The following is a 23744-nucleotide window of genomic DNA, read 5'->3' as shown; positions in this document are numbered from 1 at the left end:
GGAGTTGGAGTTGGAGTTGCGTCAGTATCTCTCTGAAGCTGAGACTGTGGGGTATCTTGACAGGGAAGGCACTGTATGAAACTGTTCCTTTCTTTCAGGATTGCTGCCCTTGGATGATCAAGGTTCAGAGACGGAGAGCCTGTATGAGATTGAGGGAATTAACCGCTTCATCCTGATCTTGTGAGTACACCCCGGGACGCTACAGCACCTCTCTTAATTCTCAGCTTTTATGAAAATAATAGTAAATACAAATCTAAGAAATATATTCAATTTGAATGAACTGTATATGTTGCAATTTGAAACTGTTACAAACTTATTTGATTATTTAAAAACATCCAAGCTGTTGACATCAGTGACACTTTAAAAATAAAGGCCTCAAATTCATAATGAATTCCATGTGAACACCACAGGAATGATAACCTGAATATCTCCCGCACTTCCTCTGAGTTCTGAGGGCATTCGTGTTGAATTCAGCCCTGTTAATTAATCTGGATTTAATTACCCGTATTCATTCCATCTGCCTTTGTGACGAGTGATGTTGATCACATGTATACGGCATGCATTTCTGCATGAATTAACACGGAGCAAGAGGGCAGGAATGCACGCCTTACACAATATTTGAACCCACACCGCTGTATCTGACAAGAGGCATGACGTTTCCTTCCTCCCTCTCCTCCCGTCCCCTAGCCGGCACGGGCGTCGCTGGAACCGCTGGTTTCGCAGGAAGTGTCGCCAGTGGGTGAAGTCCAGTTTATTCTACTGGCTGGTGATCCTGGTGGTGTTCCTGAACACAATGGCCATTGCAACTGAGCACCACAACCAGTCGGACAGGCTCACCAACGTGCAAGGTCAGGGCTCTCAAACACCTTCCTGCAGACAGCCTGCATGCTCTCCCACAATCCCACAGTGAACGTAACTGGCAACAGTGTTAGTGTTATAACTCCCTGCCTCTATTCTGCTAGTAGAGCGTCATCACGAGACCAGTACTGTGAGATAATAGTGGCTGGGTAATCCCTGACATCCTACTGGTTTGTTTGAAGAAGCTGCTCCTGGTAGCTTTGGAGGCGAAAGGTTGTGACTTCAGATCGTAGGGTACCATGTACAAGCTTTTATTTTTACTGTGTTTTTACTCCTAACATTTGGTGGTAATAGTGGGATTTTTTAACACGACCTTGCACAGATTGTAGAAGAGGAATACATTCTGGAAAGCAGTTTCTCTTTTGAGCAAAGGGTATTAATGACCAGGTTTATGTATCCTGCTATCCCCTAAACCAAGGCTTCTCAAACCCGGTCCTTCTGTTTTCCATTCTGAGCTCTCAATTACTTAACTAAACCCCTTCTAATCGTTTTCAGCTCTTAAACAACTGGAGATTTCAAGTTAACTATAAAATTGCACAACTTGAAATCTGCAACTTTCTAGGCGCTGAGAACAATTAAAAAGGTCTAATTAAGCACATTATTAGTTCAGTCAAGGGTCTAGTTAAGTAATTGAGAGGTCAGCTGGAATGAAAACAAGCAGACACGGGGGTTCCCAGGGCTGGGTTTGAGAAGCTCTGCCCTATGCAAAGCTGCGTCAGTAAAGGGTTTCTCGCACAGTAATGCCTGTATTCTGTAAGCTGGTTCCTCCCCTTCCTCTCCTCAGACACCGCGAACAAGGTGCTGCTGTCCCTGTTCACAGCCGAGATGCTCCTCAAGATGTATGCTCTGGGTTTCCAGTCCTATTTCATCTCTCTGTTCAACCGGTTTGACTGTTTCGTGGTGTGCACTGGCATCATCGAGCTGATCCTCGTGGAGATCAACATCATGTCTCCCCTGGGGATCTCCGTGCTCAGGTGCATCCGGCTTCTGCGCATCTTCAAGATCACCAAGTAAGAGCGTCAGTTTGGCTGTAATCGCATCCCCCGCCCCCCGGCCTGGTGTGGTCTTTTGTGTTCTCTAACCCTCCCATCCTCCTCCTCCTCACAGGTACTGGACCTCCCTGAGTAACCTGGTGGCCTCTCTGCTGAACTCGGTGCGCTCCATCGCCTCTCTGCTGCTCCTGCTCTTCCTCTTCATCATCATCTTCTCACTCCTAGGCATGCAGGTCTTCGGAGGGAAGTACAACTTCGAGGACATGGAGGTGCGACGCAGCACCTTCGACAACTTCCCCCAGGCCCTCATCAGCGTCTTTCAGGTACCAGCCACCGCTAGTGCCAACGTTAGTGGGTTAATACGGGAAATGGAAGAGGAATTTGGGGTGGGGTGGGATTCTACTGCCTGATGCACAGTGAATACAGCTTTGTGGAGGGATAGACGGGTTTGTCCCGAAGTGAAGATAAAGTCTCGAGAACTACGTTAACCTTTTCAAGAAGGTTCTCCTGCTCATTAGCGGTAACGCTCGTGTTTTTAAAGCCTCGGTCAGTAGATCTCCGCGGATTACTCTGTGCAACCTTGAAAAGGAGTATCAGAAGGTGATCCAGGGTGGTATCTAACCTCTGTCTCCCGATTCAGATCCTGACGGGGGAGGATTGGAACTCGGTAATGTACAACGGCATCATGGCCTATGGAGGTCCCACCTTCCCTGGCATGCTGGTGTGCATCTACTTCATCATCCTCTTCGTCTGCGGAAACTGTATCCTTTCACCCATCCGGGAATTACTGCTGAAACTGATGCTGTCCTGCTAAAGCAGAACAGTGTGCCGTGAAGGGACAGGCCGTCTCCTTCCAGAACTTCTCTTATTTCTTACGCGACAAAGACACATTGTGGAGATGTTTGCAAAGTTTATTTTAGTCTGTATATTTACTGGATTTACATACTTTCCATGCCTCTTAATGTGATCACGCCTCTCTGCTTGAAGCGGTTCATTGGATAACGATGTTGGTTTTGCACTGGGTAAATAGCAGAAGATCTGCCAGTTTGATTGCAATGTGATCCATCTAAAGGAATCTAATTCTGCAATGCAAAAACTACATTTTTTATGTTACGGGTTCACCTGCTGAACTGTTGCTTAGTCGGAAGTCGTGTGCTTTTCTTTATCGGGTCCTCCTCAGATATCCTGCTGAACGTGTTCTTGGCCATCGCGGTGGATAACCTGGCAGAGGCTGAGAGCCTGACCTCTGCGCAGAGAGAGAAGACAGAGGAGAAGAAACGAAGGAAGATGGACATGTGAGCTACAGACCTGGGTTCAAGACTGACCATAACGGCAGTCTTAATTATGGACAATATAGACATCTAGTGCAGGTCCAGTGGAAATGTACGGCACTGTATGTTACCCTGAGGTATTATTCTCCTGTACCAGTGACCAGAAAAGTAGTCATTTTCTATCTAAAACATAACCACAGGGATGGCTGTCATGCTGAAGAACACCTCTTATGTGTTCTCACTCTCTCTCCCTCTTCTCTCCTCCCTCGCTCTCTCTGTACTTCTCCGTCCTTCTCCCGGCTCTTCCTCAGTTCAGTTCGGTACAATAAAAAAATAAAAAGAAACTGACACTACCTCTCTGTCTCCCCCACTCTCCCACTCGTCCCCCTCTCTGTCGATTGCTCAGGGCTAACAAGCCAGATAAATCTGAGGAGGAGAAGCTGCTGCTGGCGAAGAAACTGGAGAAGGCGAAGGGCGAAGGAATCCCCACCACTGCAAAGGTTAGCACAGCCCAGAGCCGAGTCAGTCAGCCGGGGTCGAGGATAGCACAGCCCAGAGCCGAGTCAGTCAGCCGGGGTCGAGGATAGCACGGCCCAGAGCCGAGCCAGTCAGCCGGGGTCGAGGATAGCACGGCCCAGAGCTGAGTCAGTCAGCCGGGGTCGAGGATAGCACGGCCCAGAGCTGAGTCAGTCAGCCGGGGTCGAGGATAGCACGGCCCAGAGCTGAGTCAGTCAGCCGGGGTCGAGGATAGCACGGCCCAGAGCTGAGTCAGTCAGCCGGGGTCGAGGATAGCACGGCCCAGAGCTGAGTCAGTCAGCCGGGGTCGAGGATAGCACGGCCCAGAGCTGAGTCAGTCAGCCGGGGTCGAGGATAGCACGGCCCAGAGCCGAGTCAGTCAGCCGGGGTCGAGGATAGCACGGCCCAGAGCTGAGTCAGTCAGCCGGGGTCGAGGATAGCACGGCCCAGAGCTGAGTCAGTCAGCCGGGGTCGAGGATAGCACGGCCCAGAGCTGAGTCAGTCAGCCGGGGTCGAGGATAGCACGGCCCAGAGCTGAGTCAGTCAGCCGGGGTCGAGGATAGCACGGCCCAGAGCTGAGTCAGTCAGCCGGGGTCGAGGATAGCACGGCCCAGAGCTGAGTCAGTCAGCCGGGGTCGAGGATAGCACGGCCCAGAGCTGAGTCAGTCAGCCGGGGTTGAGGGGGGCTCCTCTGAGACACCCAGGAAACACTCCACAGGAAATACTCAACTGAAAGCCCAGAGTGGTAGAGGAACGTTTTGATGTTTTGGCCTAAATCATTGCCTTGATGTTTCCTTCTTTTTATCGTTTGATTAGCGATTCATTGATTTATTGATTAGTTAGTCATATAGTTTTTATTATGTTGTGTAATAGAGCATCATCCACGCGCTGGTGTGCAGAATTTAAATGTGTTGAACACACATTAAAATAGCTGAATCTAGTTTTAATATATTTCGATTGGATGGGTCTGTTGAAGCTAATGGTTTAATATTGAATTGATTTTAACCCTTGGTGGTTACCCATGTCTGTATTGTAATCAATGATTGCGCTATTCATTTATTTTCTTCTTTAGCTCAGAGTAGATGAGTTTGAATCGAACGTAAACGAAATTAAGGATCCCTACCCTTCTGCTGATTTCCCAGGTAAAGTCTTCCCAGATGGCGCTGTCATATTGTCATTAGAGTGGTTGATCCCTACTGTACAGAGTTACTCATTACCTCTGCCTCTCCTGTTTCCTAGGCGACGACGAGGAGGAGGAGCCTGAAATCCCTCTGAGCCCCAGGCCACGCCCCATGGCAGAACTCCAGCTGAAGGAGAAGGCGGTGCCAATGCCTGATGCCAGCGCCTTCTTTATCTTCGGACCACAGAACAAGTGAGCCCACCTGGGCCGCGTCTGCACGCCACAGACAGGCACCCTCTTTCTCTTACTCAGCCTGCCCCATTGCTGGTGTTCTTTGAGATCATCTCAGATATTGAGAGTCTCGTAACTCAAAGTCGAAGCAAACTATTGGAAGAATCTTCTGCATTCTGCTACACTGTCGATATTATTATTTATTTTTGCATTGTGAGCATTTCATTATTGCATCTGGATTGTATGGTGTAACAATTATTTTCCCAAGCTTATACTACGCATTTACTGTGCTTAACTAACCGTTTTCTTACCACACCTCTCTGTGATATATCTTGCTAGCCTGTGGTTTACCGCTATGTTTTTACAATGATATGACGCAGGAAACTCATTCATGTACCCCCCCCCCCCCCCCCCCCCCACCTTCACTGCAGGATTCGTAAACTGTGTCACCGGATTGTGAACGCCACCACCTTCACCAACTTCATCCTGCTTTTCATCCTGCTCAGCAGTATCTCTCTGGCAGCGGAGGATCCCATCGACCCTGAGTCCTTCAGGAACCAGGTACACACAGAGACCATCCAACCATGAAACACATTGATCAGCAGGGATCAGCAAACCACGAAACACATTGATCAGCAGGGATCAACAAACCATGAAACACATTGATCAGCAGGGATCATCCAACCATGAAACACATTGATCAGCAGGGATCTTCAACCATGAAACACACTGATCATCCTGATCAGCAGTATCATGAAACACATTGATCAGCAGGGATCAACAAACCATGAACACACATCAGCAGGGACCCATGATTGATCAGCAGGGATCATCAAACCATGAAACACACTGATCAGCAGGGACCATCCAACCATGAAACACATTGATCAGCAGGGACCATCCAACCATGAAACACACTGATCAGCAGGGACCATCCAACCATGAAACACATTGATCAGCAGGGATCATCCAACCATGAAACACATTGATCAGCAGGGACAACAAACCATGAAACACATTGATCAGCAGGGATCCAACCATGAAACACATTGATCAGCAGGGATCAGAAAATCATGAAACACATTGATCAGCAGGGACCATCCGACCATGAAACACATTGATCAGCAGGGATCAGACCATGAAACACACTGATCAGCAGGGACCATCCGACCATGAAACACATTGATCAGCAGGGACCAACCAACCATGAAACACATTGATCAGCAGGGACCATCCAACCATGAAACACATTGATCAGCAGGGATCAACAAACCATGAAACACACTGATCAGCAGGGATCATCCAAGCATGAAACACATTGATCAGCAGGGATCATCCAACCATGAAACACATTGATCAGCAGGGATCAACAAACCATGAAACACACTGATCAGCAGGGACCATCCAACCATGAAACACACTGATCAGCAGGGATCAACAAACCATGAAACACACTGATCAGCACATTGATCAGCAGGGACCATCCAACCATGAAACACACTGATCAGCAGGGATCAACAAACTATGAAACACACTGATCAGCAGGGACCATCCAAGCATGAAACACATTGATCAGCAGGGATCAACAAACTATGAAACACATTGATCAGCAGGGACCATCCAACCATGAAACACATTGATCAGCAGGGACCAACAAACCATGAAACACATTGATCAGCAGGGATCAACAAACCATGAAACACATTGATCAGCAGGGATCATCCAACCATGAAACACATTGATCAGCAGGGATCATCCAACCATGAAACACATTGATCAGCAGGGACCAACAAACCATGGAAAACCATGAAACACACTGATCAGCAGGGATCATCCAACCATGAAACACATTGATCAGCAGGGACCATCCAACCATGAAACACATTGATCAGCAGGGACCATCCAACCATGAAACACACTGATCAGCAGGGATCAGAAAACCATGAAACACATTGATCAGCAGGGATCAGAAAACCATGAAACACATTGATCAGCAGGGATCAGCCACAACCATAAAATACTGAATAGTGATAAATGCATAAACACCAAAAGAAAATGAATGCATTCAATGACAACCATTTCAACTTGAATCCTTTCTGGAGACAGTTTTGAAGGCATTACATTCTAGCACGGCTAAGTGTTTTCTAAAATTATTATTGTAATTTCTGATCATTAAAACCTGAAAAAGAGCCTCTCAAAACAAGAGTCCACCATTCACCCAGGCCAGGAACACTTCTCTTAGATTCTCTCCACCTGGGATTAATAAGCATTGCAATTTCAAGCACCTGCTCTGGTTTCTCATTGGTAAACAATTCCCTAGTACGTCTATCAGCACTTCAGACTTGCTGTTGTAAGTTATGGCCAGATGTATGTACTGTTATAGAAATATGACACTGCTGCTGTTGAAATGAATAAACATCTCTTTCCCCCTGACCGAAACAAACGTTTCCTTCTCCCTCTGTTCATTTAGATCCTTTCCTACTTTGATATCGTCTTCACCGTGATCTTTACAACCGAAATTGTTCTGAAGGTAACTCGCTTTGTAACACATTTTACTAGATATATAATTTTCCAGCATGGCTGTAACTGGTTTGACCTTTTGGTTTCTAGTTAGAGAATATGATAATCCTGCACAATGAAACGCTTTCCTTCCAGATGACGACGTATGGAGCTTTTCTCCACAAAGGCTCGTTCTGCCGGAACTCCTTCAACATCCTGGACTTGCTGGTGGTCAGCGTATCCCTCATCTCCTTCGGAATCCAGTGAGTCGGTCCGAGAGCCTCTCTGTGTCACGCCCCTGCACGCTGCAGGCTCTGTTTTACTCAGGAGCTCACCCCCTTCAATGAGAATCCAGATATTTCTGAGTAACACTTAAAAAAAAAAAAATGTAAAGAGTGTTTTTATAGTTACTGGATAGAAAACAGACCATGAAAAATAAAAGCTAAGGACGTGCACAGAACCGAGACCCAGGACATCAAACCATACCGAATTGTTTTTTTTGTCTTCTTCCTTACTCATGTTGGCACCATTTCACATTTCATAATCCTTTATCATCATGACTTTATTTTAAAGATATTCAAAATAACGAATGATGTCCTGCCTTTTAGATCGAGCGCTATTTCCGTCGTCAAAATCCTGAGAGTGTTGAGAGTCCTGAGACCCCTGAGAGCCATCAACAGAGCCAAGGGTCTGAAGGTGACACTTAATTTCCATTAAACATACCCTTTAGAATTAGCGCTGCTGAGCACAAAGCAGGCAACATAAGGGTAAGACATTAAAAAACCCTGCTGGAATCGTATTGTCATGAAAAACACCTATATACAGAAATCCTCAGGTACGAAACAAGCGCTTTAGTTGACTTTGCTTGATTGTATAAAATGTCTTTAATGTCTTTTCCTTGTAAGTGATTATTTCAACGCTGTGCAGCTGGTTTCGCAGACTCTGATTAGGCAACCTAGTCCAAGAATAGTGCTAACTGGGGTCTGTGAACCCAGCTGTCCCTGTTCTGCTGGCTGTGTGTCTCCGTGTCTCAGAGTCCTCTGTTTCTCCCTGGTCCTGCAGCACGTGGTGCAGTGTGTGTTTGTCGCCATCAAGACGATCGGGAACATCGTGCTCGTCACCACACTCCTGCAGTTTGTGTTCGCCTGCATTGGGGTGCAGCTCTTCAAGGTGAGTCTACAGGGGGATCCATCTCTGCGTTCATTTTGGAGAGCAGCTCTAGATTCACACCAAAACCCCTTTTGAACCGCGGTCTAGACAGCTTTACCATACCTGTGTACCCCAGGTTGATTTCAGATTGCTGCGTTCCGAATAGCCGGATCAGGTTGTAAACGTTATCATCTTCTTTTTTTATTTCCTACAGGGCAAGTTCTACATGTGCACGGATCTCTCCAAGATGACCGAAGAGGAGTGCAGGTAAGTGTGGATCTGCCCAGCACCCCTCAATGCTCCAATGCTCTCCCATGCCCTTTGACCTTCATGCTGGGGTACAGTTTAGAATCGGCACGGTCCTGTTACTCCACCTTCACGAGCGCTTGATTCCGATCGGTGTGGCTCTTTCATTGACTGAGTTCACAGCTTCACTTCTCCCTGTCTCTGGTTCTCTCCCGAGGGGGAACTACATTCAGTTCAAGGAGAACGATCTGCACAACATGGAGGTCCGGAAGCGGGAGTGGATCAACAGCGACTTCAACTTTGACAACGTGCTGTCGGGCATGATGGCTCTCTTCACTGTGTCCACCTTCGAGGGCTGGCCGCAGTGAGTGCGACATTAGGACATGCACGGGAAACGCAGTTCAACACAGCACTGTCCAACACAGCACTGTCCAACACACAGCCATGCAACACAGTGTATCATATACTAGATAGCTACTTCAACATTGCTCGGCACTGTCTCTACCATCTAGGGCTGGCCACAGCGTGTATTTATAGAGAATGATAGAGATGTGGAAAAAAAGAAATGAGAGCGGAGCTCTGCTGTCAGATCCTTGAGATGTAATTGCAGTAGATCTTGAGACTGCCTGCATGTACCACCTGCTGAATTACTATAGAGCTAAGAGTGGGATTTGCTTTGAGCACTGTTTAGATAGTTAGCAAGGCTAGCAGCAGTGTGCAGGGATAGGGAAATTCAAAAGTGCAATCAGATTCCTGCGTGGGTGATTTTCTGTCAACCTCTCTGGGCAGGCTGCTGTACAAGGCCATCGACTCGCACACCGAGAACATGGGCCCCATCTACAACAACCGTGTGGACATCTCCATCTTCTTCATCGTCTACATCATCCTCATCGCCTTCTTCATGATGAACATCTTTGTGGGCTTCGTCATCGTCACCTTCCAGGAGCAGGGAGAGCAGGAGTACAAGAACTGTGAGCTGGACAAGAACCAGGTAAGAATACAGAGATACAGAGACACCGAGATACACCGAGACACACTGAGACACACTGAGATACACTGAGACACACTGAGACACACTGAGACACACTGAGACACACTGAGATACACTGAGACACACTGAGACACACTGAGACACACTGAGACACACTGAGACACACTGAGATACACTGAGACACACTGAGATACACTGAGACACACTGAGACACACTGAGATACACTGAGATACACTGAGATACACTGAGATAACTGAGACACACTGAAACACACTGAGATACACTGAGACACACTGAGACACACTGAGATACACTGAGACACACTGAGACACACTGAGACACACTGAGATACACTGAGACACACTGAGATACACTGAAATATCTGAGACACACGGAGACACACACAGTCACTCACACTGAGACACTCGCACTCATCACCTGTAGGTCCAGGGTTCTGAATTGGGTGAGGACATCTGATTGGGGTCCGAAGCATCTAAAACATTTGCTTTTGCCCCTTGTTGTGTCTTCACTGACCCCCTGTCTCCCCCCTCCCTCGACCCACAGCGGCAGTGCGTGCAGTACGCTCTCAAGGCCCGCCCCCTGAAGCGCTACATCCCTAAGAATCCCTACCAATACAAGGTGTGGTATGTGGTGACATCATCCTACTTCGAGTACCTCATGTTCGTGCTCATCCTGCTCAACACCATCTGCCTGGGCATGCAGGTGAGTCACGCCGTCGACAGAGGAGGCATGACTCAGACCCAGACAGCAAACGGGCAGAACCGAGCACAGGGGAACACAGAGATTCAAATGAGGCTGCTTGGTTTGACTATGAACTGGGTCGACCCCGCACACTGCCAGCGAGCATTTTAATAAACAAAAGAGCCAGGCTCGCCTGCATTCGTGGTTATAGAGCTTTTAACCTCATTAGACCGTCAGTGCATCACACAGCATTGCCAGTTACATATGGTGCCAAAAACCATTGCCTAAAAAAGTTTGAACACAGTGTTTTTGTTCCATTGCTTTTAGTAGGGTTAATACTGTGTGAGAGAAGAAGCTGTGTCATAGTTACCATATGAAAGCATGCTGATATTGATTTCCTTCCTCCCATGCAGCATTGCGACCAGTCGGATGAGATCAATTACATCTCGGACATATTCAACCTGATCTTCACCGTCCTCTTCACCCTGGAGGCAGTGCTCAAGCTCATGGCCTTCAAAGCAAAGGTAGAGACGACACCCAGTCATCCTGATGCAACTTGCTATTGGATTCCTAGCAAATTCATTGGAAGAGCAAGATCAAAATGAAACCCTGCTTTCCCTATGCTGTATTGGGCTTGTACCATGGTTCCCAAGCTCATGCTTGCCTGTGCTTTACCATGATGTCACTATTACTGAATGCTTTGCTGCATTTTGAGGCGCTTTAATGACTTCCTGTCTTTGCCCCTCCCCTTCCTGTCTGCAGGGCTACTTCGGCGACCCCTGGAATGTGTTTGACTTCCTGATCGTCATCGGCAGCGTCATCGACGTCATCGTCAGCGAGATCGATGTAAGAGTCGAGCCCTGTTTGAACTTGTGAGAGCTCGCACTGCGTTCACTCCCATGAGTAACAGGGTTTCATTCATGGTTTGATGTTCCATTGCGGTGTTCCATGCGTATGGGACAACCCCATTGTGCGTGCACTGTTCCTTAGTGTGTTTGATACATTTAATGTTCCCTTTCTGCCCATCGCTGCGGGACAGCTCCATTTCAAGGAGGTTACAGAAGCAGTAGAGAATAATGCATTCGCTATTTATTGGAAGTTTTGTAGCATTGACATTTTGCATTTGTTTTTCTTTTTAAACTTAGAATTGAGCCGATGTGCTTGGTGAACATGGCTCGTTTTATCTCAGGACAAGTGTCCAAAGCATCCATGTTTTATAAGGTTTTACTTAGCTGTGGCTTGGCTCCCTGGTGGTGGATCAGGGGTGTCTGTGCCAGCTGTGTCCTGCTGTATAAGTCAGTCTGCTCGGATCTCATCCTCCTGCCCTGCCCACACACTCACCGCCCATGCTGCCTGTGTCATGCCTAGTCATTGCCAGTCAACGATTCTATTGTCCTAAGAATGATTACTTGTCTATTTTAAGCGCCAGGGAATTCTGAAACACCCCAGTCCAAGTTGTCCCTACAAAGAGAATTGTTAGCTCAAACTCAGAAGTGGGTGGGGCTATATATGAAATGGGTGGGGCTATACACAAAGTAGGTGTGGCCATATATTTTTACTGGACACTTTTACAAAAACCCCACCCACTCTCAGTATGACCACACCCACTTTCTATTGGGCCTCTTTGATATCTAATGTCAGAGCGAATCAAAAGGCTTATTGTTTACAGTAATGTACAGTAGTGTTTATTTTATGTATGATTTTCTCTCCAAAATGCCCCCCTTCCTCATCAGTCCCCTCTGCATATTCCTTCACTCCTCTCTTTGAATTTCCCAAATGTCTTTTCAAATTCCTTGTGCCTTTAATTCTCATTTTGATACACCATGCTGCTACCAACGCTTCCTACCCCCTCCTTCTCCAATTCCACTCTTCTCTCGCTCTCTCATTTCTGTGTGGCCAGTTTCTTTTTCTCTACACTCTGCCCTCACTTCTCCCTCTTTCAGCTCCTTCCTCCCCTCCCATTATCTCTCTTTTCCTTCTTCTCGTTCCTCTTTGTCTTTCCTCTGCCCTCTCTCTACACCTTCATCCCTCTCTTCAGAAAAACAGATGGCAGAAGAAGGATGTGAGCGATTCATCAAAGACATGAGTCTGCCCAGCAGCATTAACTGAAGCCGCGTTCCAGCATTGCGACTGTAGATTTCAATAGAACTGGACGTCATCCTTCCACATTTATATTTCAATGGCATTTCCCTTTGGGGAGAAACTGCTCAGAGCCGTCCTCAAGGTTTTCAAAAATAACCTTTTCCTAGTTTTAGAAACCCTTATCCTTTCTAATATTACCTTACCCACCTTGCCATCCTTCTTCTCCCATCATCTCCCCTTCCTTTCCTTTATCACTTTTCAACTTCCCTTGGGCTTCATCCTCCCCCCCTTGGCTCCCCCCTCCCTTCCTCAGCCCCACCCCTCACCCTCCCTCCCTTCTCTTCCTCCTCCTGTATCTGACTCGCTGTGTTTCTCTTTCGACAGACTGCGCTTGCTTCCAGTGGTGGACTGTACTGCCTAAGTGGTGGCTGTGCTGTAAATATCAGTCTCAGTAGTGTGAGGCTTGCAGTGTGCCTGCCTGTCCCAGCTTTGCTGTTTTTCACTGGAAAGACTCCCCTTGGGCACAGTGCCCAGCTAGAGAGTGGATAGGAGGGAGGGCTAGGTATGCCACTGTGGCCCCCCCACAAGAAGGGTAATCCATAGCGTTTCAACCCCTGTATCTACACCCCCCCCAGGCTCTGTAAATGGTGCAGTCAAGCTGTTTGAGCCCTCTCTACTGCAGAGTAGCACTGTGTGTGTGTGTGTGTCCAGTGAACAGGGCTGTCTGTGTGCTACAGCATGGTGTTTTGCTTTTCCCTGTGTCCTGCAGCTTTCCCTGCTCTTTCAATCTGTTCTTTTTTATCAAATGGAAAGACCTGGAATCCGATTCCCCTGTAACCTGCCTTGCACTTCCGAGCTCTGAACCCTGTGGCTTATCCACACAACGGCACAGCCTTCAGGATGACTATCTAATAGCCCAACTAAATATGCAGCTGTATTCTAATGTAATATATTGCATTGCATTATAATATTGTTCTAGCACACCTGTGTTCACTGTCGGATGTAATTCGTTCATTATAATGTTATCATTACAGATTTCTTGTTATTTTTACAGAGAATTTGGGACTTCAAAATTTGTTTCAAAGCTAGTAAAAAAAAAAAGGGGGGGAAATGTATTTCCTTAATTAAAGTACTGGTAATTGAATAACAGACCTATTGTACACTGAAGAAGCCAAAACGTTGGTCTACTGGAAAAGCTTTTACCCCAGTTTAGTTTGCCTCTTTAACCACTACAGTCTGAAATAATACTGTTTGATATTACTATCAAAAGCGAAGCCGACCCCAGAGTGATGCTGACCTGTATAGAATTCCAGGTGACCCTTCTGTAACCCCGGAATATTAACACAGATGATTCTGATCCAGCTGACTTTGCTTCTTTCAGCATGCCTCTGCTCCCGGTGCAGCGTTTTAAATCACATTCTCTTAAAGATGGTGCAATGCAATTCATATAGTAAAGAAAATATACATCGCACTATATTATACAGTAAGACCACTGCTCTATGCAACTTGTACATTAGAGCTGGCATGTATTTTCATCATACTGTGCTGTACTATACTGTAGTGTAGTGCAGTGTACTGTACTACAGGGGTGGAAATAAGACTGCCATTGCATAGCAGTTGGATCCAGTCCTGGTTTTACTATGAGTTTAATAAGACACACCTGAGCTTGTTACCTATACACACTGTGGCTAATCAAGCTCATTTTAAAACCTGGAATGGGTGAAACAGCTACATGATAGGAGTCTTATTCCCATCCCTGGTGCTGTACTTTGCTAGAGCTCCCTGTTTACAATGTTATACAGTGCTATATAATGTTAGATATTATTTTACAGCTTCATAAACCTCTTAATAGAAGAAAACGTTTCACTGATTTACATTACAGACATTATTTCTGAACCTCTGTTGTTTTTATATCCCTGCTTCCCAGGTTGTGCCTTCCCAGGCTATCCTAATATTTGGTTCCTATTAACGCATCATTATTAATACAACAGAACCCCTAGCTTGCTCTTCTTGAAGAACTCCCCCCCCCTCCAGTGTTTACTGAAGTGTTAGGAACTCGAAAGCACGCTGGCCTTTTTTCCTACCTTGCAGTAGCCATGGTGTTGTTTTCACGACTGCCTCGATCGCTGTGTACTGCAGCTGCCACCCAGTGGGAAACTCCTGTGTTTGGTTTTTTTAATAATGCATTCATTTTGCAGCGTGAGTTCTGTGTCATTTCTGCATTCTTTTCAGAATACGAAATGACAAGAAATAGTCTTTATTTTTTTATTCAAAGTGAATTATTTTTGAATTCATTTGCCAGCAAGTTGATTTGTACGACAGATGCATTATTTTGCATCATTAAAAAAAATTAAAATCTTATTTTTTTTTTTTATAACTGATGCAATATACCCTGTATATATATACACAGTATATATTCAAAATGTATAATCCAGTTTGAATAAAATAAAAGTAATCCTAAATGAATGCTTCAGGGATCAAAGAATTGTGGCTTGTGGACACTGTATTATTGATGACATGTTTTTTTAAAAGGAAGGCTGCGGTCTCAGTGTGTGCAAAGCCAGACCCCCCGCTCTCTCTCCTCTGTCACACTGGGTCCCTTGTTCAATGGGGAAGCAGTGAGCGCAGCACCATAGCTATTTAAAGGTAGTCAAACAGGTGAACAACGGAGGTCTAGAGAGTAGAATGGTGCCCCTGTTGGAAACTCCAGCAACCTTCTTGTAAAACATACCCCCCCCCCCCCCCCCCCCCCCCCCCCCCCCCCCCCCCCCCCCCCCCCCCCCCCCCCCCCCCCCCCCCCCCCCCCCCCCTCACTTTGGCGAGCACTCGTTCTGATTTTCCTGCATGCGAAATCCATTGAAACCGCTTCAGAGCAGCTTGTCTGGGCTCTTGCTGGAGTTCCTAACGGGGTTGCTTGTCTCAGTTCTCTGCCCGGGACCCCTCCTTTGTGTCTCTGTGTGGCCCCTCCCAGTTTGTGTGTGACTTGGTCTTGCTTCTCTTCCGAAAGCAAGCGGAGGATAGCGGCCGCATCTCCATCACCTTCTTCAGGCTCTTCCGGGTGATGCGCCTGGTGAAGCTGCTGAGTCGTGGCGAGGGGGTGAGGACCCTGCTCTGGACCTTCATCAAGTCCTTCCAGGTGAGGACCTGCTGCTGACTCAAGTCAAGCATATTAAAAGCGTGGTTCAGCCTAGGCTAGCAGGGTAAAGCACAGAGAGCTATGGTGAAGCGGTCATTATAAACAAGAAGCATGGGGGAATCACTGTGCATATTTAACATGGCAGTCTTTGCATGGGAACAAGGAGATCTGTTCAAGAGCTAAATATTTAGATTATTAAAACAGGGCCGTGCTGCTGATTTATCTGTTATGAAAATCTTCAAGAAATCTGTGGCAAGTTTCCTTTAGTGTCTGTTTGGCTTCAGATTATATCACACTTGTAATTGTGTTTTGTAAGTCATTAAGTCTAAATACATTTTTAAAAACCCCAGCAGATTTAACACAGTGTTGTGTCTTCAACGTTTCGAAAGCTTTGTTGTTGACGCTCTGAGCTCGAGGTCTACACTCTCCATGATCAGAGAGTCGTAGCTGCTGCAATGTTCTCACGGGGCATGGCGTAGGTGCGTTAGGCAACTGAGCGGCTCCAATCACTGATGAAATCCGCTCTGTCTTGCTGCTCAGGGGGGAGCCTGTCCAGTTCAGCGGGCTTTTCCACTGAGCTCCTCTGAGTGGCTCAGTTACCTGACGCACCCACAGCTGCAGTTGTGAAGGTGTCTGTGTTCTTCTGTCCGCAGGCTCTGCCCTACGTCGCCCTGCTCATTGTGATGCTGTTCTTCATCTACGCTGTCATCGGCATGCAGGTAACACTCAGACACACTGAGCAGGGAGAGGACCTTGAGCACTGCTCTTCTGTAAAGAGAGGCCAAGCTTGACTGACTGTCAAGAATCTATCAGCAGGGTCAATGCCATTCTAGTATGGATCTGCAGGTTAAGGATTGCTGTGCCCCTGCAAGAAACACAGGATGTCAAAACTTTGGTCTGTACAGGATCAGACAGTGCAACTGCATTGTACTCTTTTGGTACATTATTTAATCTGCATATCTGCAACTTAATAATATATAACATGCATGATTTGTTAAATATATGTCATTTCCCTATCCTCACAATCACAGAATTCTGTGCAAAGTGGTCAGTCAGTGGCTAAGGTTTTCCACTCTGCTCTGTTTAGAGTTGCTGTCAGCGGGTGAAAGAGGCTGTGTTTGTCTCTTGAGTTTGAAGCATGCCTCTCCTTTCCAGGTGTTTGGTAAAATCGCGCTGGTGGACGGAACACAGATCAATCGGAACAATAACTTTCAGACGTTCCCTCAGGCGGTGTTGTTACTGTTCAGGTCGGTGAAACAAAGGAGCAGTCATAGGGTTACAGTGCGGCTTCCTGGGAGCTGCAGGATGTTCTGTATCGCCTTATTTTTTTTAATCGCTGTGCATTTAATGGAAGTCTGTGTTCATGCTAACACACAGTCAATTGATATGCAATAGGACTGCTTCTGCATATCTATATTAGATTGCCATAGTGATGCTGTGCTCATATTCAACATATTTGTTCATTAAGACTTACATTTTAAAACTGTTTCTAGTGAGTGTTTCCTGTAATATGTTTCCAGTAAAGAAAGCCAGCAAAACTCCGACCCGCATGATCCAGTCCAGGTCTTTATTCCACATTAGTGGAACCTGCTGTCTATTAACTGCTTGAACAAAGACCCAGACTGGAATAGCCCCTGAGAGCCAGAGCTGTGCCTGACCCTGCCTGTGCTGCGCAGGTGTGCGACGGGCGAGGCCTGGCAGGAGATCATGCTGGCCTGCATGTACGGGAAGCTGTGTGACCCCAACTCGGACTACCTGCCTGGAGAGGAGTACACCTGCGGAGCGGGATTCGCTGTCTTCTACTTCATCAGCTTCTACATGCTGTGCGCCTTCCTCGTGAGTATCAGCACCCCACCGAGCCACGCTCGCAAGCCATTGTAAAAGAAGCTCCCTCGCTGCCTGCAGATGAGCGCGCACCATACCAACGGCTGTTCTAGTTTCTGAAGGGACTCTGCTGAGCTGCTGCAGGACGGGCACCAATTCCGCTGTGCCTTGAGACGCACCCCCAGTTCCACCAGCTCGAGGGTGCCAGTGTGCCGCTAACGCCCTCCCCGCTCTCACTCCGCAGATCATTAACCTGTTTGTGGCTGTCATCATGGATAACTTTGACTACCTGACGCGTGATTGGTCCATCCTGGGGCCTCACCACCTGGACGAGTTCAAGAGGATCTGGGCAGAGTACGACCCTGACGCCAAGTGAGTCCGTATTAAGGAACTCCTGAAGCACCAGCGTAGGGCTTTGATAAACTTGTAAGTAACCGATGGTACTACTGTGGTGCCCACTTTGTAATATAAGGTAGGTCAAAACATTTTTTATCATCCTTTCTGTAATTACGCCCGGTTGATAATAGGCTTGTAAGTGTTGTTTGCCCTCCCTTCCTGCAGGGGGCGTATCAAGCACCTGGACGTGGTGACGCTGCTGCGGAGGATCCAGCCCCCGCTTGGCTTCGGCAAGTTCTGCCCCCACCGCGTGGCCTGCAAGGTAAGAGACAACCCAGCTGAGGGCACTAGAACTGAATCGCCATGAACTGCACGTGATCTGTGACATCATCAGTGAAGCATCCTCCTTTCTAACAGGGCGTGTGCAGGAGCTGCTAACGATGGCAAAGCAGTGTCATGCACAGAGCTCTTTAACATCTCTGAACGATTCACTGACCTAGAATCCTGGCAGCGGCTGGGCGTTCAACTTATTTCCTTACCGCAAAACCCTCATAAGAGGCCACTTGTGGTTTTCATAACGGTGAACCACAGGGTTGGAAATAAGTCTTCTGTTGCAAACCTGCTTTTACTAGGATGACCTTGTTACCCATACACTGTGGCTAATCAGTATTAAAACCTGGAACTGCTATGCAATAGGAGTCTTAATTCCATCCCTGAACCATTACATCAGGGTAAAGAGCAGCATGTGATGTGCATGCGATAATGACCATGAATGAATTAAAGCAGGCAGTGAGAGAGTTCCTGGTAGTGGCGCTGCGCTGTGGCTGTCCCAGGGTAGTGCTATGTGGGAGATGGAGTGCTGTCCTGTAACTCTTGTTGCTGCCCCCCCTCCTCAGCGCCTGGTCTCCATGAACATGCCCCTGAACAGCGATGGTACCGTCACCTTCAACGCCACCCTGTTCGCCCTGGTGAGGACGGCTCTCAAGATAAAGACTGATGGTAGGCCCTGGAGCACCCTGGACTCTGAACTGTGCATCTGCAGGCTCTTGCTTTTCAATTCCTTTTTAAAATAGCCCCCTTCCTTGACTCGGGTTTGATTTTGCTACGGGAGGCGTCTCAACCTCCTGTCTGTTTTCTCAGGGAACTTCGAGCAGTGCAACGAGGAGCTGAGAGCGATCATTAAGAAGATCTGGAAGCGCACCAGCATGAAGCTACTGGACCAGGTCATCCCACCAATAGGAGGTGAGCGTTGTTGACCCTGTGACCTGCTTACACAACCCTCAGCCCTCTGAGAGCAGTGAGTGGGACCTTCTCAAGATGGCTGCTTTCAAAGCCCACAATGCAGGCATCTTGAGAAGGTCACACACATGGCTAATGGAAATCGCCGAACAGAAAGATCGTGTCTGTGTAAAGAACCACCCTATCCAAAAAGAAACTGGAACTGTTGTATTGTATCTCAGGTTGAGAAACACACACTCATCCAGCACTGAGCCTTGAGTCTCAAGCTCCTTCTAAATTAAGTGCAAAATCTAAATGGCCAGGGAATTGCAGATCTGCTGTTCAGGCAGCTGCTGTATATGGTTCTGAACCCCAGGACTGGGTGCAGGACTAACATGCATTTCTGATCCTGTGCATTCTATTGAAAAAGGTAAGTGAGTAAGCCTTGAAACACCAGTTCAGCAGTAAAAAGATCAGCCCTCTGGATGAGTGGAAAATATTCTTCCAATCGGCTTTTAAGACACTCAGTGTGGAACTTCGTTGTCATTGATTGGTGCTCATTGTAAACGCGAGGGAAGGACTGCTTTTCTTGCTTTGAAATCAAGCAAAATCTGTTTTTCCGCCCTCCAGATGACGAGGTGACGGTGGGGAAGTTCTACGCCACCTTCCTGATCCAGGATCACTTCCGCAAGTTCATGAAGAGGCAGGAGGAGTATTACGGCTATCGGCCCACCAAGAAGAACGCAGTGGAGATCCAGGTGTGTGTGTGTGTGTGTGTGTGTGTGTGTGTGTGTGATGAGAGCCTGAGAGCCTGAGAGCCTGAGAGCTGGGAGCTGAGAGCTGGGAGCAGGGAGCTGAGAGCTGGGAGCTGGGAGCTGAGAGCAGGGAGCTGAGAGCTGGGAGCAGGGAGCTGAGAGCTGGGAGCTGGGAGCAGGGAGCTGAGAGCTGGGAGCTGGGAGCTGGGAGCAGGGAGCTGGGAGCTGGGAGCGGAGAGTTAGAGATCCTGCTTTCAAATCCCCTTTCCATCCATAGAAAACTCGATAGTAAAACTGAATATTACGTTATCCGAAACATCAGATTTGAAAGCAGGATGTGAGATGGTGATGTGAGAGTGTCCGTATCGATCTGACCCTCCACTGTTGCTGTAATATAGATGAGGAAGAAGCTCCTGAGCTTTGTGCACCTGTATGTGTGTGTCAGAGGACTCTGGATTATGAACAAGGATTATGTATCTGTGTGTGTGTGTGTGAGTGTTTCTGTCACGGTGTCAGTAACACAGCACTGCCTCCTGCAGGCTGGGCTCCGCAGTATCGAGGAGGAGGCTGGCCCTGAGCTGCACCGTGCCATCTCGGGGGACCTGACTGCAGAGGAGGAACTGGAGAGAGCCATGGAGGAGGCAGCCATTGAGGATGGCATCTACCGGGTAAGAGCAGGGGGGGCGACCCCTGATAAAACAGACATCGCTCCCAGGGCATTGCACCTCTGGAGGGCATCCACTAGGGGGAGGTACCAGACAGTCCACTGGGAATAAGAGTCGTACCACTGATACACAACAGGGAAAGAGAAGTGCTTTTCAAGACAGGCAAATGACCTGGAGCCTTCTCACCATTTAGCACAGGGTTACTACTGAAAGTGAGCTTTCCAAGTGACACAAAACCTGTTTTAATGCCAACAGAGGGGTCAGGCTTACGTCTCTGAAACACCCTCCTAACCCTTGACCCCTGTGCCGCAGAGACAGGGCGGGCTGTTCGGTAACCACGTGGAACACTTCCCGATGGAGAGGAGCAGCCCGATGCCCGCCCACGTGACCAGCCAGCGCCCCCTGCAGTTTGCGGAGACGCGTTTTGATGACGTCGAGTCGCCGCCAGACTCTGTCTTCATGCCCAACGAGGTGGTATTCTTCCCCCCTGTCGCTCCAGGCAACTCCAATAACAACGCCACTGGAAACAAAAACAATAACGCCATGGAGAGGTGAGCAGGGCTCGAAGCCCGGGCGCGATGCTGCAGTGATATTATGGCAGAAATATCAAATAAAAATTAAAAATTTGATATTCTTATGTCTATACTGGGTATTCCATATCCCATACAGTGCTGTGTTGTAATCAAGTGTCCTTTATAAAGCAGCAGCTGGTTTTCTGTTTTTATCAGTTCACCATAGCACTGATCACGCACTGCAAGCTGCATGCACTGATCTGATTATGGGTCCTGGTAAAAACCTTTTTGAAAGGAGGTGCAGCACTGCGAGCAATGAGAAAGCGCTGACACCGCTGCCTGTCTCTCTTCATCCAGGCTGAGCTACGAGAACGAGAGGAACACAGAGTGCCCCTCCCTCACCCGAAGAGACGAGCCTCACAAAGCAAAGAGAGGCACCAAGCCAGGTCAGCGAATTACCTCGGCCACCTAGATACTGTGGCTAAATGGTTTCCCCTTTTACATTTACCTTTAAACCTCTATGGAGTTAACACGACAATACATATATATTTACCATGTCTTCAGTGTGCCACCTCTTTGCAGACTAAAACAACACGCTGGGTAACGAAATGGAACGAGTATAGTACAGAATCCTATTGTTGCATTCAAACGATAGAGAGACACTACAGCTTTAATTACACTGGAGAAACCGGTGCTAGGATGCTGTTGAGCTGCAAAAAAAAAAAAAAAGCTTTCTTTCTCTGCTGTTCAGTCCGCAGGCTCTCGTTTCACCTGGGTTACCTGAAGCAGAGTCTGAGCCTGCACAGGGAGGACAGCCCTCTCTTCTCAGCCCTCTCAGTGCAGGACCTCGCCAGCCAGGTAAGCACAGGCTTCCTCGACACCCTCACTGGCATTACATACTGTTCTGTTTGTAAAGAGCTTTCAGAGACCTTGAATGTTTTACATGATATCATTTTAATGAAATGCCCCAGGACATGTTTCATTGTTAATCATCCCTTTAACCCTCAATCATATCTCCATTTATTACATTGAAAAGTAGTTTAAAATAATATTATTTATCATGTGTATGTAAGTGCTGGGACTGTAGGGGATACAGTGGTAAGAAATTCGGTGGGATTCGGTCGGGACCCAAAAATGTCTCAGAATTTTAGAGAATGCTGGTTTATAGAAGGGCTGGATTAGACAGGGGTTACTGTATAAGATACAGGGGACTCCTGTCTCAGTTTTTTCCCCCCTAAACCACAAATCAAAGCACAGTAAATGCATTCAACGGGGTTGGTGTTAAAAGGATCTTTGTACTTCTCGGTTGCAGTTCTCCCACCGTCCTGAAGGGGGCAGCAGTGAGTCACTCTCCTCTGGTTCGCAGACTGGACAGGAGGACAGTCCAGTGCCTGCTGCTGACAGACTCATACAAGAGGTCAGAGCTCAGTACAAGTATAACAAGAACAAGTATAACAAGTCAAAACATGATGTTCTCTAGCAGGGAGTTTGCTGTGAGTATAACGCATGCCCAGTGGAAGACCTGACCTACAGGGATTCTCTCTGAAGTTCCACCTGCATGTCTTACTCATTTTTGGACGAGGAGTATCAGCTGGACAGCATGGAAAGATATCAGGTCTGGTGTTGTAGAAGATGTTTCTCTTCAAGGGAATAGTAGCTGCCTAGGAGATTTTAGATCGGGCACTTTTCGAGTCACCCATCTCTGTCCCCTTCAGGTCCTGATTGGTGGCGGCCTGGAGGTCCTGGCGCGTGACCCGCAGTTCGTTGCCGTGACGAAGCAGGAGCTGGCGGATGCAATTCACATCGACCTGGCTGAAATGGAGGGGGCCGCCATGGTGCTCCTGAACGGGCGCAGGGGGCGGGTGGTCAAAACTCGACCCTGCCCCCAGACCCGTCCCGGCTCCTCTACCACTCTCCCATACCCACCCCCTGCCGACAGCCACTTGTAAATGACATCACAGCTCTACGTGTGACTTCACCATGACATCAACGTTACTCTGCTTTGGTGATGACATCGCAGGCTTGTGTGATGTAATTGTAAGACTCTTTCCCTCCAGCAACACGCAGGGGGCGTGGTTACCATGGAAAGAGCACAACCTGATTGGCTGATTGACGGTTGACCATGGTCAGGTGACCGCAGATGCAGTTGTTGAACTGAAACTCAGGAAAATCGGTTCTTTCACAAACCACTTTGCAGTTTAACTCAGATCAATAGAATGAAATAAACCCTAAAGATAAAAAGCTACAGATTACGAACTTTTTCTGTTTTCCTGTGCCGGACATAGTTCAGAAATGAAGCCTGTTTTACTGTAAATATACTAAATGACAAAACCGAGGCGGTTTCAAGAAAGTGTTACGTAAGGACAAGAAAACCTGGTCGGTCTGCTGTTTTTTTAATCAGACCTCCGTAGCTAACGATCATTTTCTGCCCTTCACTTTATAGCAGCATGGAAGAATCTCCCGTCATCTATCGACTGTATCATCTGATCACGCCTGGTTTCCCAGGGCAGAAGAAAGTCTTTTCTGGAGATGTGCGCCCGTTTGCATTGCCGCATGCTCGATAGCGTCTGTCATTCACAGTGCCACCCTTTTATATACATGATGGGACTCTGCTTTCTGCGGAGACTGCCCCTGACGGCA

General features: G+C 47.5%; 1 protein-coding gene across 3 annotated transcripts in view; it reads left to right on the top strand.

Annotated features, from left to right (window-relative positions):
• The window catches only part of LOC121299885 (voltage-dependent L-type calcium channel subunit alpha-1S-like), a 31820-nt gene extending 8474 nt beyond the window's left edge, over positions 1-23346 (top strand). The window contains exons 9-44 of one of the 3 annotated variants that reach the window (XM_041228080.1): positions 99-180; positions 688-848; positions 1643-1868; positions 1966-2173; positions 2491-2611; positions 3031-3145; positions 3528-3621; positions 4710-4779; positions 4877-5009; positions 5420-5549; positions 7459-7518; positions 7644-7750; positions 8096-8183; positions 8550-8657; positions 8851-8903; positions 9100-9246; positions 9672-9873; positions 10439-10597; positions 10990-11100; positions 11339-11422; positions 13043-13093; positions 15666-15794; positions 16448-16513; positions 16950-17041; positions 17471-17630; positions 17863-17990; positions 18180-18276; positions 18851-18953; positions 19095-19196; positions 19803-19930; positions 20467-20595; positions 20905-21143; positions 21462-21550; positions 21856-21962; positions 22417-22521; positions 22820-23346. In XM_041228080.1, coding sequence (XP_041084014.1) covers positions 99-180; positions 688-848; positions 1643-1868; positions 1966-2173; positions 2491-2611; positions 3031-3145; positions 3528-3621; positions 4710-4779; positions 4877-5009; positions 5420-5549; positions 7459-7518; positions 7644-7750; positions 8096-8183; positions 8550-8657; positions 8851-8903; positions 9100-9246; positions 9672-9873; positions 10439-10597; positions 10990-11100; positions 11339-11422; positions 13043-13093; positions 15666-15794; positions 16448-16513; positions 16950-17041; positions 17471-17630; positions 17863-17990; positions 18180-18276; positions 18851-18953; positions 19095-19196; positions 19803-19930; positions 20467-20595; positions 20905-21143; positions 21462-21550; positions 21856-21962; positions 22417-22521; positions 22820-23053 — 4418 coding nt within the window. In that variant the 3' untranslated portion in view covers positions 23054-23346. Of the gene's footprint in view, positions 1-98; positions 181-687; positions 849-1642; positions 1869-1965; positions 2174-2490; positions 2612-3030; positions 3146-3527; positions 3622-4709; positions 4780-4876; positions 5010-5419; positions 5550-7458; positions 7519-7643; positions 7751-8095; positions 8184-8549; positions 8658-8850; positions 8904-9099; positions 9247-9671; positions 9874-10438; positions 10598-10989; positions 11101-11338; positions 11423-13042; positions 13094-15665; positions 15795-16447; positions 16514-16949; positions 17042-17470; positions 17631-17862; positions 17991-18179; positions 18277-18850; positions 18954-19094; positions 19197-19802; positions 19931-20466; positions 20596-20847; positions 21144-21461; positions 21551-21855; positions 21963-22416; positions 22522-22819 lie in introns of those variants that run through there. The other 2 variants (XM_041228081.1, XM_041228082.1) reach the window with 2 other exon arrangements.
• The last annotated feature ends 398 nt before the right edge of the window (positions 23347-23744 follow it).

This window comes from Polyodon spathula, chromosome 25 (assembly GCF_017654505.1).
Source record: "Polyodon spathula isolate WHYD16114869_AA chromosome 25, ASM1765450v1, whole genome shotgun sequence".
Taxonomy (NCBI): Eukaryota; Metazoa; Chordata; class Actinopteri; order Acipenseriformes; family Polyodontidae; genus Polyodon; species Polyodon spathula.
Note: the sequence above shows the minus strand (reverse complement) of the source record. Positions and strands in the feature narration are given on the sequence as shown.